Consider the following 20,572-nt stretch of genomic DNA (forward strand, 5'->3'; position numbering starts at 1 on the left):
AAATATCTGTACATTCTTTGTTATAAAATGTATTGCCCATTACTCTTTCTGAGGTAATCCATGATAATATTTTTCCTCATGAATGTTAATTTTATTTTTGCTGTAATTACAAATAACGTAAATAAGGCCAGTTATAAACTTATAACCAGAAATGACTTTGGGACCTGTCCCCAAAGCAGCCTGCTTCTCTTAAATGTTAAGTGTGTCAAAATACCAGAATGATTTTGACTGGTGTTATTTTTTATTATAATTTCTGATTTTTTAAAATATTTATTTATTTATTTATTTGAAAGGTACAGTTATAGAGAGGCAGAGGCAGAGAGAGGTCTTCCATCTGCTAGTTCACACCCCAGATGGCCACAATGACCAGAGCTGGGTCCATCCGAAGCCAGGAGCTTCTTACAGGTCTCCACGTGGGTGCAGGGGCCCAAGCACTTAGGTCATCTTCTACTGCTTTCCCAGGCCATAGCAGAGAACTGGATCAGAAGTGGAGCAGCTCGGTCTTGAACTGGTGCCCATATGGGATGCAGGCACTGCAGTTGATGGCTTTACTTGCTAAGCCACTGCACCGGCCATTAGAATTTTATTTATATATTATATGAGCATATAGAGATTTAGGTATCTGAAATGGTTGATTTGTAAAATCATGATCATTTATTTACAAGGTTATCCAGCAAGCACACCTTTTTTTTTTTAAATCAAGAATAGCCCTGCTATTCATATATATATTTTTAATTTTTAGTTTGAATAATCACTTGTCAACTGTTTGGTAAGACTTCAGTACAGTTTAATACAAACAAGCAAAATGACTAGTGACTGAGTTGAATTTTATGGGCCACTGTAAGGTACATCACACACTTACTATACTCACTGATTCCTGTTCATTCATATTAGGGGCTGGTGTGTTATTTTTTCAGAAATCTTATCTCTTCCTTGAGAAAATGTTAACAGTTTGCCAATACAAATAGTTTATATATGTATTATTTGATATAATATTCACAATAACCTTCATAGCCCACTGGATATTGCCCATTTTAAAGAAGTGGAAACAGAGACATGGAGTTGTTCTTGACCTCAGCTGTCATGGAGTATACACAGTTTGACACTAGCACATTTTTTGCTTCAGCAGGATGCTTTTTAAGGTTTCCTAAAATGGTATATTATGGTTAGTTCTGATGTGTAGGTAATCTCAGGTCTCAATATGCTGGCTGTTTCCCTTGCCATTTTTAAAGTGACTATCCTCGGGGCACCGGATTCTGTCCCAGTTGCCCCTCTTCCAGGCCAGCTCTCTGCTGTGGCCCGGGAGTGCAGTGGAGGATGGCCCAAGTGCTTGGGCCCTGCACCCACATGGGAGACCAGGATAAGCACCTGGCTCCTGCCTTCGGATAGGTGCGGTGCACCGGCCACAGCGCGCCGACCGCAACGCGCCAGCCGCGGCGGCCATTGGAGGGTGAACCAACGGCAAAGGAAGACCTTTCTCTCTGTCTCTCTCTCTCACTGTCCACTCTGCCTGTCAAATAAATAAATAAATAAATAAAGTGACTATCCTGGGAGCTGGAGGTCCTGGGAGCTGGAGGTCAAGAAAAAGACTTGAGACAATTGAGATGAAAAACAAAAAATTAGCTGTTCTTTCACTTGTTTTGTAGATTAAGATTCCCTATAAGGTTTTACTCAAATGGACTCTTCTGCTTTAAAACTGAAAATAGAAAATGGTTCTCTTAGGAGAATAATTTGTTTTAGAACAAATGAAATTTGACCTTTTTGGACTCGGTATTTTGTAGATTGTTAGAATTCTTCATGTCATTGTTCAATAGATTAGTATTTAATAGACCTCAGTGATAAACCATCTTATAGAACTAGTAATAATATGGCCATTCGTTTACATAAACCTTGGCAGTATACACATTTGAATATAGTAGAACATCTGAAGTTCCTAGATACATGGTAACTTGGGTATAAAACAAAGTGATTTTTTCATTTTATTGAAGAGTTTGGTCTCAAAGATACTACCTTCCTAACGAGTGGAATACACCGTAGATAAAAGGTATGGATTTAACATTACCATGGGAACCACGTTGATCAAGCATGATTAACTGCCCTTGTCTTAATTTGTTTAAGGCTGAATTAAGGTTTATTCTGAAAATTTCAGTTTTAATCTCAATCAACAGCTACTGGAAGGTAATAATATATTTGTTACTGATGTGTCATGCCCCTTTTGTTTTTTGTCAGTAAGTTGTAGTTTGCTTGAAAATTCTTTAGCTTATTTTATAATAAGGTTTTATTCTTCATCATGTTAAAATAAGAAATTGTTTAATAGCAGCATTATTATCTGTATCGTTATTTCACAAATTCTGTCACCTTTTTAATATAGGCCCTGATATTTGAAAAGACAAATTTTTATTGTTTTAATGTATGAGAATAGAGGAGAAAAACATTCATCCTTTCATGAATTATTTACACCTGTGCAAGTATTGGTTCTCAGAATTTTAAGAAGAGTTTATTTGAATATAAAATTTTTTCAAGTGGTCTTAGCTTAAGATTACAATAATGATGATAAAAGTATTTCTACTGACACTGTATAGTAATTATTGTTAAATACGTAGCATGAGTTTACCTATTTAATCTTCATCTTCACAACCTTGTTAAATATTACTTTATCCATTTTACAAGTGAAGAACAGTAAGCATATAACAGTCTTGCTCCAGCTAGTAGGAGTCGGGGCTAAGGTTTCAATCTAGGCATTTTTGGCCCCCATTCATGCCCTTAAACTCTTTGCCATACTCGCTCTTAAAATCTTCAGAACATGAAAAGGATAGGGGAATTATTTAAGACATTTAATATTTCAGAATCTATTTTATATGTACCGTATATATTGTTTGTTCATCATAAAAATTAAATTATGAATATTATTTCTATTTGAAAATCCAGAAATTGGGAGTTTAAATAATGTTGTGAAAATTTATAAAATTACAAAAAGCAGAATTGAAATTAAGGTAATGGCCTATACCCAAATCCAGTATTGTTTCCAATGGATTGTGATGTCTACCTGTAGCAACAGAAAATTTATTAACTAGTATTTATGTAAGTAACACCTAAATAAGGGCCTTATTGTAAGTAACACATCATATACTCTCTGGTCACTTAGAACTGATTTGAAAACAGACTATATAGATACATCTGCAGTATAGAAAAAAATTTCTTTATGTATTTGACTCAGTAGTCAGAAAGCATATCTATTACCTATGCAAATTACAAGGCGTTATAAAATGAGTGTCTCAAATCACTAGCCAAATAAGAACTGCAGCGTTACTAATACATGTGTGTATGCCTGTGTGCTTTTTCTCGGTCTTCTTGAATGCCCTCCCGAGCTGGGTAATCACCTCCCTCAATTTCAGCCTTATTATTTCCATAAACTTTTTTAAATTAGATTTTTTTAAAGATTGATTTTATTTCTTTGAAACACAGAGTTACAGGGAGAGAGAAGGAGAGACAGAGACTCTTCCATCCGCTGGTTCACTCCCACAGTGGCAACAGTGGCAGGAGCTGGGTTGATCCGAAGCCAGGAGCCAGGAGCTTCCTCCAGGTCTCCCATGTGGATACAAGGGCCCAAGGACTTGGGCTATCCTCCTCTGCTTTCCCAGGCCACAGCAAAGAGCTAGATCCAAAGTGGAGCAGTCAGGACACAAACCAGTGCCCACATGGGATGCCAGAGGTGCAGGAGGAAGCTTAACCTACTATGCGGCCCTGAAAGGGAGAGATCTTCCATCTGCTGGTTCAAATTACCACAGTGGCTGGGTCTGGGCCAAACTGAAGCCGGGAGCCTAGGACTTCAGGTCTCCCACGTGGGTGGCATCTTCTTCTGCTTTCCTAGGAACATTAGCAAGGAGCTGGCTCGGAAGTGGAGCAGCCAGGACTCAAACCTCCTCTCATATGAGATGTCAGCATTGCAGGCAGCAGCACTACAATGCCAGCAACAACATTTTTTTTGTTTTGTTTTGTTTTTCAAAGAATAATTTCAGGTTTACAGAAAAATTGAATGAAAAATATGGAGAATTCCCTTATTCCTTCTTTTCCTTCACTCGGTTTCCGTATTACTCACATTCTGCAGTGGTGTGAGGTATTTCTTGTTAATTTATGAAGTATTATATTATCACCCAAAGACCATTGTTTATATTAGGTTTCATTTTTTGTCATATATTCCGTGGGTTTGGACAGTGTACAGTGACACGTTCTACAATTACAGGATCACATATTATGATTTCATTGCCCATAGTCTGATTTCGCTGTCCTAAAAATTCCCTGTGCTATACCTACTCATTCCTCGTTACCTTTCCCTGTACACTTGAAACCTACTGATCTCTTACTGTTTCTATGATTTTGCCTTTCCCAAAGTATCATATAGTTGAAATTATACAGTATGTGCCTCTTCAAACTTCTTTATAGCAGTGTGCATTTAAGATTCCTGTATGTCTTTTTCCCTGACAGCTGCTTTCTTTTTACCACTATGTACTACTCCATTGTATGGATGTATCAATTTGTTTATTCAATCACCTATTGAAGGATACCATGGTTGCTTCTATGTTTGGGCACATACGTAATAAAGCAAAGTGTCATGTGTAGACTCTGTGTGGATATAAATTTTCATTATTTAGGTCCAGCATTATATGATAAAGGTCATGTTTAGTTTCATGAGAAACTGCTAAACAATCTTTTAAAGTAGCTGTTCCATCTTGCATTGTACCAGCAATGAATAAAAATTTCTGTTGATCCACATTTTGTCAGCATTTGCTGTCACTGCTTTTAATTTTAGCTATTCAAATAGATGGGTAATCGTATCTCCTTGTTTTAATTTGTATTTTCCTGATGACATAGAATGTTGGACATTCTTTGTATTCTTATTTGCCACTCAGCATGTATTCTTTGCTGAGATGTTTATTCATCTGTTTTGTCCAAGTTTTAATTAGGTTGTCTGATTTCTTGTTGCATTTTAAGAGTTCTTCATATACTTTAAATAACAGTCCTCTATCAGTTTTATGTTGCAAAGATTATCTCTTAGTCTGTAGTTTATCTTTTTATTCTCTTTGACAGTGTCTAATTTTAATGACATTCATGTTACTACTTTACTCTCTCATGATTATGCTTTTGGTATTTTATCTAAAATTGCATGTTTAAACCCAAGATCTCCTACATTTTTTCTTTTTTCATATTCATTTCTTTCATATTCATTTTTTAAATTCATTTGAAAGGCAGAATGACACACAGAGAAATCTTGCATCCACTGGTTGATTCTCCAAATGGCTGCAATGGCCTGGGCTGGACCAGGCTGAAGCCATGAGCCAGGAATTTCATCAAAGTCTCCCACATGGGAGGCAGGAGCCCAAGTACTTGGGCCAGCTTCACGGCTTTCCCAGTGCATTAGCCAGGAGCTGGATTAGAAGTGGGGCAGCTGGAATGGAAATGGGCAGACTGTGCTATATAGTTGATTGCTTCATCTTTTGACGGTCCCTACCTTGATGTAAGAGAATCAGATGTTGCACTCAAGCTTTGTTGGCTTTATTCCTTAAGAAATGACTTTTTAGCCAGATAGTGAATGTGTTTTTAATTGAAAGGTGTTGGATTCCTCAACTGTGTATATCCTATAATCAGAAGTGCAATATGGGATATTTTGTAGAAATATTTCTACTTAGGTATGATCTTTTACCAAGGATATATAAATTAATGTAAGAATAATTCCAGTATCATCATGTGTACTAGGAGCCCACATCTTTTTTTTTTTAATCATTTTTTGAAAGAGCTGAAAGTGTATTTCTGTACTCATTTTCAACTCCCCCTTCTCTGTTAATTCACAGACTTTTTGAGTTTCTTCTATCTTTGCTCATCAGGGCATGAGTAAGTAAGTATGTACAGTTAAAGAATCAGTGAGTTTATAAGTCCTAGAAAAGAATACTTTTCACATTTTTAAAAAATATGAATGAGAAAACCTACATTTGTAACATTAAAGAAACTGACTACTGAATGCTAAAAAGCTTAGACTTCTGATGGTGGCTTATTCTTTATTAATTACTCCTTCTTTCAATGATGCCAGTATAATTAGGTCATAGTTGATCCTTTTGATAAGCATAATTCAATTTTACTTTTTTTCAGCAGTGTATTTCCTATGGTAAAAGAAGGAATTTTAAAAATATATTCAAAGTCACTCTTAACTAGAGGAATAGAAGGAAGGCATAGGAGTAAATAAATCATGATTTGAAAATTTCAATGTCATGGAGAAAAAAAAATCTAATATCCACTAAAAACATTTGTAGATATCTCTGTTGCTGGCCATTGGCAAGGCTATGATTTCAATTTTTAGTGCCTATTTTTTCTTCCATCTTTATTGAAAATTCTGTTGTTTTTAATTGAAAAGCATTTATTCAATACTGAAGTTTAAAATTAATTTCAGAAGAATCAAAGTATGCAAAATAATTGTGATCTCAGACCCGATATCAAAACTAAAAGCTATAAATTAGGAGAATTTCAGCCATTGTCACTTAGTTCTTAGGGTAACTGGTAAAAAATTAGCAGCTGCAAATGGTATTAATAGTAACTGTCATGTATACTGAGCACTGCACTTAGTCTTTTATATGTATTTTCTCATTTTGGAAGTACTCTTATTTCCGTTGTTTCACGAAGAAATAGATAAAGAGCGGATAAAACCCAGGTCCATCTAACCCCAGAGCTAGGGAGCATAACCACTTGGGTTTCTTCGTAAGTTCAAAGTAAGCCCCCATATTGTTTGCATTGTTGTTTTATAAAAGTCAGTGTGATAATGCCAAAATGGGAATCTGTCCAGTTTCATTTTCTCTTTTCTACTCTTGGATGGTTCGTAGTTTTCAACAGGTTTGCATAGCTTTTCACACCTTGATATTTGCTTGTTGCCAGTTCATTTTAGTTGGCTAGAACAAGATTCATTTGAAACCTAAATTAGAACTCTAGAGTCTTTGTGGGCAAATTGGTTTAACTGCATGTTGTTGCCAGAGTGTCTACACACAATCTGTTCTGATTGATACAAAAATATCACAGGAGAATCAGCACATAGTTATGACACCACTAGAATTTACTGTTATGATTATAGTTTCTGGTATTATTGTCATGATCTGAAAGAGCTATAACTCCTGTGGCAACTTCAGAAAACTTGTCTGTTTTTGTGGGTTTTCTGTAATAGTGTTTATCTGTCATATATGGCTTTCACATTTCAACACTTTGTAACAGATTGTTCTAGGCACTTAGAGAAGATGCAGAATTTCCTTAGGGAGTGTGAAGGGAAGTTGTTAAGTTAGTAGTCACAAATAACTGCAGTAATACAAATCACAAAGATATAAAATAGAGGAGAGGCAAAAATTACAAAAGCATCATGTAAAAAGATTACACATACCTTAGAAGCTATTGATGATTAGAAGAGCTTTTGAAAATCTATTTTTCTACTTTTTAAAGCTTATTTTTCTTACTGCCATAGATTTTAAAATGAACTTCATATCCCTTTCTTGCCTCTCTCTCCTCTTTTTTGTTTTTCCTGATACACATGGTTCTGTTTGTTACCTGTGCCAAGTTCTTTCAGCATGACCATTAGGATATAATATGTGTGAACTCAGATGATTTGGAGGGGTTAGTTGGAACTTCTACTGTTTGTAAATAGGAGGACCATTTAGATTTTAGTTGTTGTCTTTGATGTTAGCAAAGCATGTTATGTTTCATATAGTCGTTCCTATACAAAAATGAGTTTCTGTTAGTGAATTAAATATGGTCAGTCTATATGACATAGTGTCATCATTAAACTTTATATTATCAGCTAGTTGGATGTAGTGGTAAAGTTCTTCATTGTGTATTATTTCACTTCAGTTTGATATGACTAGGATTTTAGAGGAGTGGGGAAAGAAACCCTGATTGTAGTTCCCTTTCCCCAGTTAAATTTCTCTCTCTCTTCTCTTTTTTTTGGAGGTGGGGGGACTGTTTTCCTCAACTGTCAGTGGAATTATTGTCTTCCTGTCTCCACATTCAGGTAGTGTCAGTGGCTGAGTATCACCGCAGGATCGATGCTCTAAATACTGAAGAACTGCGCACACTCTGCAGACGTCTCCAGGTGCCCCCTTCAGTAGTTTAAACCACTCAGGAGATTGACTGCTCCCTCTTTTTAGTGTCCTTTCTCAGGGCAAATCTAACTTTTGAAAGATTTGTCCTGACTACAGCACTAAAAAATGCCATTAGGAAATTCCTTTCTATACTAAAGATTATACCATTGTCTTAAAGAGCTATAGAGTTATCTTTCCTGTCATCTTTTCATTTGAAAAATATTCAGAAGAATTTACTGTCACTTCAGAGCTATTCTCAGTACTCTGTTTCTTTGAGTGATGAGTTTTCATTTAATTTTAACATTAAAGAGTGTCTGATTTTGAGATTGAATCTTTGCTAAAGAGAATCTGAAAGATACGGTTCTATGGGAAGATTTTTTTTAAAAAGTAATGAATAGCAAGGCCTAAATATTTTCTCCTTTTTAAGGCTACTTCAGTTGGATCAACCTGATATCAAATGTCTTAACTATAAATAAATTGTTTTTTGTTATTAAACACTCCTAGTTGCTATTAGAAATACTTTGGAATGGAATAGGTTAGCCACCAGAACTAAGTAAATTATATAAAATTTGTAAAATTTAAAAATATAATTTAAAAATATTGTGATTTTTCTAGAAACAAGAAAGCAGTGCACTTGAAAACTCATTTTTCAGTTTTGTGTTATTAGTCATCTGTTTTCTTCTTAATAAGATATACTTTCATGGCTTTGCAATACCTACTTAATTTCTTCTTTTCTTTTAATCTTCTAATGCTGCTTGGATTTTCTTTTTTTTTTTTTAACTTTTACATCATCAAAATAAGGTAAAACATTATGATGATGTGAAAGGATTAACATTTAGCTCCTCATCAAAAACATTATGGTTCCAGAACGTTTATTGGTTAAATATATGTGCCGTTTAGGTTTGATAAGAAAGGTGTTAAAGGAACAAAATAATTTAGCAATCTTTCATTTTTGTTTGGAATCATAGTTGCTGAACATTGCTACATTTTGGTTATCTGCTCTGGGAGAATTCTGTATGTTTTTCAAGTTAAAAGTTTTATCAATTATACTTTTGTTTTAAGTATTAATTATAAAGTAAGCACCAACAGATTTGTAGAGTAAGAAGCTTTTTTATTCTACTTTTCTTTTTAACATTTTAAGAATACCAGTGGGATCATTTTCATGAGAGGACAACATATATTCATTTTAATGTATCAGATCTTTAAATTTATGAGAAGATTAATTTTCAAATTTGTTATTTGGTCCAACTAGGTTAAAATATTTCTGTTTAGAAAGTAAATAAATGAAGGCACTTAAAACATAATCTTTTTTTAATGACTCACATACATACACACCAATAAAAAAGTTATACTTTTATTCTACTATGTCTTGCATGAAAATTTTTGCACCAATGTTTTTTCTTAATTATCTTCATTATTTTTGACAGATTTTATGTTTAATATGAAAAAATTCTATAGCATGCAAACAAAAAGCATACTAGCTCACTTTTGCCTATCATGGGCTAATTAAAGTTTGCATGCATGTCTCTTATTACACAGAAATACGGAGATTTGTCATTCATTATTAGTCTGTCCTGATGTAGTGAATAAAATATCTGCTGTTAGTCATGACATTTATTCTACATCGGATGTGCCATTAGTGCTAGATGGGGCACTTTTGTCTTATATGGGCTTAAATTAAAGCTTTATCCTTCTTTTCAAAGATGCCTTTGAAAGTTCTATTTATCTCATAGCATGTAATCTTTTTATATTAATACACTGCTGCTGTTTACTTTTTTAGATTACTACAAGGGAAGACATTAATTCAAAGCAGGTTGCTCCAGCGAAAGCAGACCTGGAGTCTGAATCTTTTCGACCAAACCTAAGTGATCCCAGTGATCTCTTACTGCCAGATCAAATTGAAAAGGTATGACATACCCACAAATGTGCATTATTGAGAGTGTGCCCTTAATAGTAAAATAGCCTCATTTGTGCCACTACTGCTCTTCCCCATGGGGAAAAAGTGAGCAAAATGCAGTGACATTTTTCAGTAGACAGCATTAGGAGATTGAGATAAACAGACAAAACACTATCATCCCTAGACCATGGCCTAGGCTCCCCAAACTGAAGGAGTCTGCCTCCCAGCCAGGGGCTAAGAGCCAAACCTATTGGCTAGTCCCACTTTGAGCCCATAGCCTGGACTGACTTAGCCTCTGGGCCTGCACTGCCCATGAGGGTGGTCCTCTTGGCCAAGACCTAGGGCCTGACATGTGGCAAGCGTGGTTTCTTTTTTTTGTGCTTTGTAGATACCAGAATTAATAACACTATTTTTGCTTTTGAGGGGGAAAAAAAAACAGACACTACAGTAAATAAAAATAACAGTCTAGGGAAGACCCTGTAATATCAAGGTTTGGTTTCCTGTTGAGTGCTAACTACTTGGTTTATTATCCGATGTACTTATTTTAACAACTGTATGAATTAGATGATCTTATTGTGCTTACCTTTTAACATATGAAGAAATTTTGGACATAGAGTGATTAAGTAATTTGCTCAGGGTCACACAACTCTAAGTTTAGAAGTTTGATTTCAAATTTTGATTGTCTGGCTGTAGAACCTATTATTTGAGAGATATTTGCACATTCAAATGTATAGTCCATTAAGTATTTTTGTTAAGTCGATATAAAGAGCACAAACAAGAAGTAATCCATGTTCTAATCTCTGTTATAATCTGTGTCTGGTTTAGTATGATTCTTTTGTTAGTGGACATATTAATGTTTTATACTGAGAAATGTATAATTATTGTCAAGCATCTAAGTATCTTTGAAAATGATAAACTATTTCTATTATTATTTTTGTAGTCTATATTTTATTAGTCTCATTACATTTAAACTGCCATTATTAATTTCATACATTCTGACAATTAGCTTTCAAGTAAATGCTGACTTTTTTTTTTCAAAGCTTACCAAGCATCTTCCACCAAGAACCATTGGATATCCATGGACTCTTGTTTATGGCACTGGGAAGCATGGTACAAGCTTAAAGACCCTTTATCGAACAATGACAGGTTTAGACACCCCAGTGCTGATGGTGATTAAAGATAGTGATGGACAGGTATGAAAAACTAACTGCATAGATGCCTTTTCTCTTAAGAAATTATATTAACAGTAACTTATAGCATATTTTTTTGATAAAAATTATTTCATTAGTATATTTTATTGTATAACTGATAATTACTCTGTACTTTTAACATACCAAGGGAACCCTGAATGTTACAGAGCATAAAAAAGAGCATAAATAATTAGAAGTTACTGCCTTCAAAGAGCAGAAAAGAATGTTTAATTATACCAATATCTCTAATGCAGAATAAAATACATTAAGTACAGCAAAAACTCCAAAGTGAAAGGTGGCGTGAGTAACAGTTGCTCATATCTGTTTGAGGCAGATAAGAATAAGGTTCATGGAAAAGGTAGAAATTGAAAAAATCTTGAAGCATGAGTTTTCATAAAGATAATTGTGTGGGGGCCCTGCACTGTGGAGTAGCGGGTAAATCTGCCTCCTGCAGTGCTAGCATCCCATATGGGCGTCATTTGGAGTCCCAGCTGCTCTGATTCCAATCCAACTCTCTGCTATGGCCTGGAAAGCAGAGCATGGCCCAAGTCCTCAGGCCCCTGCACCTGCATGGGAGACCTGGAAGAAGTTCCTGGCTCCTGACTTTGGATCAACTCAGCTCCGGCCACTGCAGCTAATTGGAGAGTGAACCAGCAGATGGAAGACACTTCTCTCTATATATTTCTCTCTCTCTCTCTCTCTCTGCCTCTCCTTCTCTCTCTGTGTAACTCTGACTTTCAAATAAATAAATAAATCTTAAAAAAAAAAAAAAAAGATAATTGTGTGAGGGTAATAGCCAAGAATAAAACCCCAGGTAAGGGAGAGGAATATTAGGGTGACATAACATGTAAACTAAACACTATTATGTGTCACTATTATCTGTCATATATTAGGTTAATTACTTTATAATATGTTATTTAATAATCAAAACCCTGTGAGATTAGCCTTTGAGATACTGTTGTCATCTCTGTTTTAAAGATGAGTTAACTTGCCCAGGATTACATTCCCCAGAAAAGGTGTTTTCACTAGAGAAAAAGAGTGAGCTACTTCTGCATGCCACAGGATACATGAATGTCACAAACATTGAATTAAAAATCAAACATTGGATAGTAACTTCCTTAGGATTCTATTTCTCAAATGGGCAAAATGACGCTGCTGTGGTATCAAGCTAGTGGCTGCTATCAGGAGGCTGGGACTATTAAAAGAGGAGGAGGCATAACAAGATCTCTAAGAGTGCTGATAATGTTCTATTTCTTGGTCTAAATGAAGGTTACATGGCGCTTTACTTTTTATAATTCTAAATTAAACTGCACATTTAGATTTTGTGTACTTTTCCCTAATCTTTCAATAAGGAAGCCTTTTTAAAACTAAAATTATAAAGATAGAATGTCAAGACTGACCATGATTATAGAGATCATCTATCAAGCTCTCTTCACTCCCATTTTATGATGTGGAAACTTAAAATACAGAGCACTGAAATGACTTGTGTAGGTTCCCCATTCATTCATTCATTCATTCATTCTTTTAATAGAGCATCTGCTATATGTCTTACATAGTTTACAAAACCATGGATTAGAAGACCAAACTATTCAGAGCCAAGACCTACTCTTGTGTAGTTTTCTAAGTGAAGCAGAAGAAAAAATAGCATACTTTATTAGTAGTAGCATGTTTACCTATGCTGTAGTATCTTTGCTTCCCTAGGCCTGTAAACATATAGAGCATGTTATCCTAATGATATATACATTGTGCATGTCATGTATATCCTCCTGAAATTTGTTAGCCACTTCTTAAGATTGGCTATTTGCTATAATAAGCATCTTTTTAGAATTCAAAACCAGGGAAAAAAATCTTATTTCTTCTTTTTATAATAATAAAAATAGACCCTATACTTGAATAGTAATGGGAATTATGAAGCAAGTGATCAGTGATCCAACTGTTAAAACTATACCAAGTTCCAGTTATTTTAAATTTTATTTAAACATGTATGATAGGATAATACTTAATGAAACAAATTAAGAGCTATATTATTGAACAAGCCTTTCTTTATCCTTAGGTTTTTGGTGCATTAGCATCCGAGCCTTTTAAAGTGAGTGATGGCTTTTATGGTACAGGAGAGACCTTTGTTTTTACATTCTGTCCAGAGTTTGAGGTAAGGACAATTATTTCATTATTCTCTTTAAAAGAAAAGACATATTTCAAAGCAATATGCACTTCTTAGAGTCATGCACATTTCATTCAACTCCCATCTTCCCTTTTACTAATGGTAACTTGACATTTTTAAACTCAGCTTTCCTACAGATAGAAAGGGAGTCATAGCATATAAACAACGATGTTTGAAAATTGAATGAGAATTGTATACTTTATACAATACATAGAATGTCACCAGATGCACGTCAAGGATTCAGTAAGGAGTATGCATCCTTATTACTCCTATGTTTAAGAATTGTCTCTGTGGGCCTCGTGCTGTGGCATAGCAGGTAAAGCCACCAGCTGCAGTGCCTACATCCCATATGGGTGCCAGTTTGAGTCCCGGATGCTCTTCTTCCAATCTAGCTCTCTACTATGGCCTGGGAAAGCAGTAGAAGATGGCTCAAGAGCATGGGCCCCTGCACTGTGTGGGAGACTTGGAAGAAGTCCTGGCTCCTGGCTTTGGATGGGCCCAGCTCCAGCCATTGCTGCCATCTAGGGAGTGAACCAGTGGATGGAAGACCTATTTCTCTTACTCTATCTCTTTCTCTCTCTGCCTCTGCCTCTCTAATAAATAAATAAATCTTAAAAAAAAAAAAAAAGAATTGTAATTGTGAAATTCCTAGTAGCTTTCAATGAATAAATTTAATGATATAAATCTTGAAAATTTTAAAAAATTATTTGGATTTGAATCAAAAATGATTAACTGACTTCTTTTCCTTTACTTTTTTACTGTCTTTTCTGTGGCCTAACTTATCTGAATATGCTCTAATAGCCAATAAGGCCTAAAACTGTGGTTATAAATTAATTTAGTGAACATGTGACCTTTTTTGAGTACAATCCCAGCATCTTTTTTTTTTTTTGACAGGCAGAGTGGATAGTGAGAGAGAGAGACCGAGAGAAAGGTCTTCCTTTTGCCATTGGTTCATCCTCCAATGGCCGCCACGGCTGGCGTGCTGCGGCCAGCGCACCACGCTGATCCGAAGGCAGGAGCCAGGTACTTCTCCTGGTCTCCCATGGGGTGCAGGGCCCAAGCACCTGGGCCATCCTCCACTGCACTCCCTGGCCACAGCATTAGCTGGCCTGGAAGAGGGGCAACCAGGACATAATCTGGCGCCCCGACCGGGACTAGAACCCGGTGTGCTGGTACCGCAAGGCTGAGGATTAGCCTATTGAGCCGTGGCGCCGGCCCCCAGCATCTTAATTTTGCTGAAATTTAGCACATGAATAATTTCCTAAGAGATAGAAATGCAATTTTAAACTTGAGAAAAGGAATCAACATAGTTGGTGAAAAAAAAAAAAAACATGTGTTTTAGAAGTACTTTTGATAATGAATAGACTAGGAAGGATTTGATAACACAATAAAAACTCTCTTAACAAACTTAAGCTTAACTGGCTCACCAGTTAGCTAGTGGTTTCCATTACCTCCATAAACCTATCTATAGCTTACTGAAAATTACCAATTTTCTAAGCTTTTTTCTTATTCTCAAGTATTTTCTGCTGTAGTTACCTGAAAACTGTACTAATACAGTTAACTAAATCATTAACTAACTATATATAACTGTGAAAATATGAGTGTCAAAAGAAAGTTTTATCAAAAACTGTAATGATGGAGCAACTACAGTCTCTTCAACAATTGGTGCTGGGAAAACTGGATCGCCACATACAGAAGCATGAAGCAAGACCTCTACCTGATAATTTCGCTAAAACCCACACAAAATGGAATAAAGACCTAAATATATTAGAGAACACTGGGGAAACCCTACAAGACATCAGCATAGACAAAGAGTTATTTGAAAAGACCCTAGAAGAACATGCAATCAAAGCCAAAATTGACAAATGGGATTACATCAGATTGAGAAGCTTCTGCACTGCAAAAGAAACAGCAAAGTGAAAAGGCAACCAACAGAATGGGAGAAAATATTTGCAAACTATACAACTGATAAAGAATGAATAACCAGAATGTATAAAGAGATCAAGAAACATAACAACAACAACAAAAGAAACTATCCAGTTAATTAATGAGCAAAGGACTTAAACAGACAAATTTTTCAAAAAAGGAAATCCAAATGGGCAACAGAAAATGTGAAAAAATGTTGAGGATTGCTAGCCATCTGAAAAATGCAAATCAAAACCACAAGGAGGTTTCACCTCACCCTTGTTAGAATAGCTTTCATACAAAATTCAAAAACATTGTGGGGAAAAAAGGTACCCTAATCCACTATTGGTGGAAATGTAAACTGGTAAAGCCACTATGGAAGACAGTGTGGAGATACCTCAGAGGTCTGAATATAGACCTACCATATGACCCAGCCATCCCACTCCTGGGAATCTATCCAAGGAAAATTAAATCAGCATATGAAAGAGCTATCTGTACCTCCATGTTTATTGCAGCTCAATTCACAGTAGCAAACACATGGAATCAACCCAAATGCCTGTCAACTGAAGACTGGGTAAAGAAATTATGGGATATGTACACCATGGACTACTACACAGCAGTTAAAATAAAAGACATCTGGTCATTTGCAACAAATTGGATGAAACTGGAAAACATACTTAGTGAAATAAACCAGTCTCAATTGGACAAATTCTATATGTTCTCTCTGACCTGTAATGACTAATAGAACACCCAAAAGGCAACGTATAGAAATGAAATTGACACCTTGAGAAGCAATGACTTTGAACAGCCCTTCTCTTGACTGTTGAGGAACAGCTTGTTATTCTATATTTTTGTTTTTCTTTTCTGTTCCTCTATAATATATTCCTTATCTTTTTTCTTTCATACTAATCATTTAACTCTTTACTTAACTCAGAGTTAACCATATATGTATAAAGTTAATTGAAAATAGATCTTAGTGAACAATAAGAATGTGAATAAGAAAAGGAAGAGGATGGGGGGGAGTGTGGTTGGGAAGGCAGGCAGTGGGAAGAATTACCAAGATCCTAAAGTTGTGTTTATGAAATGTATGAAGTTTGTAAATGCAAAAGCAGTGTAGTCCTGCATACATTCCTAAGTACTTAATTCTAAGGGTACAGCTTAACAACTTGCCATGGGATCCCAAATTCCTTTAAGCTGGCTGGTAAAAATAGCAGTTCAAGTGTTTTAGAGATCAAATGGATAGGATTAAGTGATAAAGTGACCATATGGATAGGACCAAGTGTTAAAGTGATCAAATAAATAGGACTAAGTGTTTGGAAATGATAATAGAATTAAAAAGGAGTGAAGGCTCCAACATGGGAAGCAATCCATACAGCAGACTCATAGAAGGGTGATCACTTTAAATAGCACTCTGACCTCAGAGTCAGCTCTTAAGGCATTCTGGTCTGGCTGAAATGCCCAGAGGAGCATTTCAGGCATGCAAAGCTAAGACATTCTTGTAAAAAAAAAAATGTTCCACATAAAGGACCTCTGTGAGTGAGACCCAGTGGAAAGAAATGTCCACCAAAAAAGGATGTACTTTTTTCTGAAGGAAGGAGAGAACTTTGACTTTGCTTATGGCCTTGTCGAGCTAGTGGATCCAAAAGGCTTCCATAGTCAAGGCAGCTCATGTCAAGAGACTTGGGTAATCACTGATATCATACATAAGAGTGTTATTTGTTAAATAAACAACAAGAGTTACTGTGCACTAACTTCCCATGCAGGACCTCTGTCCCCAAAGAGTTTTATCATGCGACTTAATTGTAAAACTTGTTCTCAAGAATCACTTCCTTTTCGTGTATTAAATGGAGGATATTATTATGTCTCATAAGTTATAGTTATGTCTGAGAGCTCTCAAAAGATGTATCATTCTTGGGCTCTTCTTTAAAGATAATTAAGTTTCTAAAAGGAAAGAAGAGGGGAGGAGGGGGAGGGGAGAAAAAGCAAAATCACCTTCTAGAAGCAATAATATTGAACAGCCCTTGTCTAGTCTATTGAACAGTTTTCTTATTTTTTTTCCTTTTCTTTTTCTTTTTCTTTTTCTTTTTCTTTTTCTTTTTCTTTTTCTTTTTCTTTTTCTTTTTCTTTTTCTTTTTCTTTCTTGGACTAACAAGAGAGGGAGGAGGAAGAGGGGTGGGAGAGTGGGTAGGAGGGCAGGTAAAGTGGGAAGAATTACCATGTTTCTAATGTTGTATTTATGAGATACATACAGATAAAAAAACTGTAATGAATACTCTAAAAATCTTGATGAAGGTGAAGGACTAGAAATTACTATTACATTAAGTTTAGGTAAAAATCCATGAAAGGTTTGAAAAATATTTAAGAATATCCAGATTTGCCCTTGAGTTTCTTATTTGTTATTAAGTTTTCTGTTCTTTGAAGAAACTGAAAATCATAAATACACACACTGATAGGTATTATTGGATAACAGTGATCAACAAATCTATACTTCAAGATAATCCTTTGGCATTACATCAAATAAATGTAAATCAGTGTATTATGTTAATATAAAAGTTACTAACTTTTCAGTGATCAGTAAATGGTTTTTTACTTCCTACATTAACCATCCAACTTTTGATACCTACAGAATAAGAACAGATTTGAGGAACAGGAATTGAAGATGAGATTGTAGGATGATGGCTTGCGCTTTTAAATTTAGTCATAGGAATACTGAAACCCAAAGTTCTAGACAATTTTATGCCAAGTTTAAAAGAAGTATGTGTTTATTATATTTATCTGAGAGGCAGAAGACAGCTTCCACTTGCTGGTTCACTTTTCATTGCCCACAGTGGCCAAGGCTCGGCTTGCCTGAAGCCTGGAGCTAGAGACACATTTCAGGTCTGCCATAGGGATGGCAGGGACTCAGCCACTTTTGAGCCATTACCTGCTACCTTGCAGAGTCTTCATTAGCAGAAAGCTGGAATCAGAGCATAGTCCCAACTCCAGTCCAGTTGCTTTGATATGACATTCAGGTGTCCTCACCACCATCTTAATTGCCAGGCCAAACACTTGCCCCCGATGTCAAACATTTTGTGTTATTGTTGTCATCCACACTATTGTCTAGATTTTGTTAACTCTTTTTTTGGGGGGGGGTTTTTAAGGGAATTTTTAATTTACAAGTAACTCATTATAATTATTTAAGAAAATACAAGAACATATGAACAAAGCTTACTGATGATGTACGTTTGTAAAAGTATGTTGACAAATACTAAATGTTGTAATTGTATTTTGAACATATTATAAAACACAAAACAACCAATGTTAAATACTGATCTTTCACATCTGAGTTGGAATTAGAAATTGAATATTTCATATCTGGTAGAAAAGAACTTTCAAAGTTTTCTCAATGTTTATAGTACATAGTATTATTCCTCACCAAAACCTTGATGAAATTGAAAACATCGCTCTAAAAGTAGTAATTTTTTCCTTGAATATTCTAAATCTAAAAACTGGCAGTTCAGATTAATCTTCAGATTTTCAGGACATGAAACATACTTAAATAGAGTATCTGAGAATATGCTTTAACACATTTAGGATGTTTGCTTACAGTTGAGACAGAAAAACCTCAACTTTTAGATATCAAAGAAAATATCCTAAGCAAACACAGAAGGTATTTTGGGTCAAGTTATTTCCTAGTATAAACACCACATCATGTCAATCGATTTTTAAACCAAATTCTTAAAAGCATTCCAAAAAAAAATCACATTTTATAATTGTCAAATAACGCATTTATGTGGAAGATACAAGAAAACTTACAAAAACAAACTCAAATTATTCTGATTCCTAAAATAAGAAATCTGCAAATTAATTAATGCTGTTGCTTGAATATGACTTACTCTTAATTCTCAAATTCATTTAACTGCTTCAAATATAATTTAATACTTAAAAAAAACTATAGCTGAATTATTTAATAATATTTATAGAGCATTACTTCTCTGGATAGACCTGTTTCCTACCAGTACTCAATTAACACTAATAAGAAAAAACTTGATAGTTTTTGTTAACTCTTTTGGGTTTTGGAGAACTAACTCTGTATAGTGACCATTTTCATCTATATATTTAAAGCTTTTTTTTTTCATTTATATAGGTCTTTAAGTGGACAGGAGATAATATGTTTTTTATCAAAGGAGACATGGATTCACTAGCTTTTGGTGGTGGAGGGTAAGTCTCTTCAACATCTCACCATACCATGAATTTTTTTCATAAACTTTAAAAATATGAATTATTGACAAAATCAGTTACTTTTTGAAAGTTTCAATATAAGAATCCAAACATTGATTATGACATAAAAAGTATAATATATTGACAGGAAATGTTCAAGTAAGTATTTGAAACTATTGATAGTATTTGTTCATTTTAAAATGCTGTTGGTTCACTTTTCATTATAAGCTCATCTTCTTCATTAGAATACAGTGACTTTTTGATACTTGGAATTACCCCCCATACATTTGAACTTCTCGGATTTTCAAATCATCATGGTGATGTGCTATTTCTTCCAATTTATAGAAATTGGTAGAATTGTTCTCAGGTTATTCTACTTGGATTTTTTGATTTGATATTTTAGAGAATATATTCATTTATTTTTTTACTAAAAATTTAGTGACCCACTGAGCCTTCAGGTTTTTTTGGTTTACTTGTTTGTTTTGTTTATAACAATGAATCCATTGGTAATGTTATTCTTTTGATATAGAAAACACTGAAAAACTTTGCGTTTATTTATTTGGAAGGCAGAGAAAGAGCTTCCATTCCCAGTTTAATCTCTAGATGCCTACAACAGCTGGAACCGCGACAGGCCAAAGTCAGGAGCCAGGTCTCAGTCTGTTTCTCCCAGGTGGGTGGCAGGGACCTCATACTTGTGCCGTCACATGCTGCCTCACAGCATACATTAGCAGGAAGTTGGAATTGGAAGCAGAGTTGGGATTCAAACACAGCCGCTCCTAACTAAGATGTGAGCTTCCTAAGTGATGATTTAACCACTGAGCCAAATGCCAGTTCCCTATCCATGTATTTGTAAATCTCCTTCTAAGATCTGAGTCCTGCTGCCTTGAAATCCCAAGGAAAGTTTAGAAATTTTCCAAGGGATATATCTATCTTAATTATTAGGCTTTGCCTCCTCCTGTCTTCTGTTAGGTAAAAAGAAATTCTTTCATAACCTGTTTGATATCATAACCTTCCCAGGTTATGTATTACTGTTAGATAAGTTAGATTTTATCTATCTTTTAAGTTCCTACTACACCTGGCTTCCGTTGATTTTAGTACCTCTGCTTGATAA

The 20,572-nt window shown here is 35.1% G+C and overlaps 1 protein-coding gene across 13 annotated transcripts in view; it reads left to right on the top strand.

The window, feature by feature from the left end:
• OXR1 (oxidation resistance 1) overlaps positions 1-20,572 on the top strand; it is an 825,596-nt gene that overhangs the window by 782,949 nt on the left and 22,075 nt on the right. For 7 of the 13 annotated variants that reach the window (XM_070075402.1, XM_008255816.4, XM_008255819.4 and 4 more), the window contains 5 exons: positions 8,039-8,119; positions 9,889-10,014; positions 11,046-11,198; positions 13,249-13,344; positions 19,388-19,461. In XM_070075402.1, the coding sequence (XP_069931503.1) occupies positions 8,039-8,119; positions 9,889-10,014; positions 11,046-11,198; positions 13,249-13,344; positions 19,388-19,461 (530 nt within the window). The remainder of the gene's footprint in view (positions 1-8,038; positions 8,120-9,888; positions 10,015-11,045; positions 11,199-13,248; positions 13,345-19,387; positions 19,462-20,572) is intronic. The other 6 variants (XM_008255818.4, XM_070075404.1, XM_002710729.5 and 3 more) reach the window with 1 other exon arrangement.

Source organism: Oryctolagus cuniculus, chromosome 6 (assembly GCF_964237555.1).
Source record: "Oryctolagus cuniculus chromosome 6, mOryCun1.1, whole genome shotgun sequence".
Classification (NCBI taxonomy): Eukaryota; Metazoa; Chordata; class Mammalia; order Lagomorpha; family Leporidae; genus Oryctolagus; species Oryctolagus cuniculus.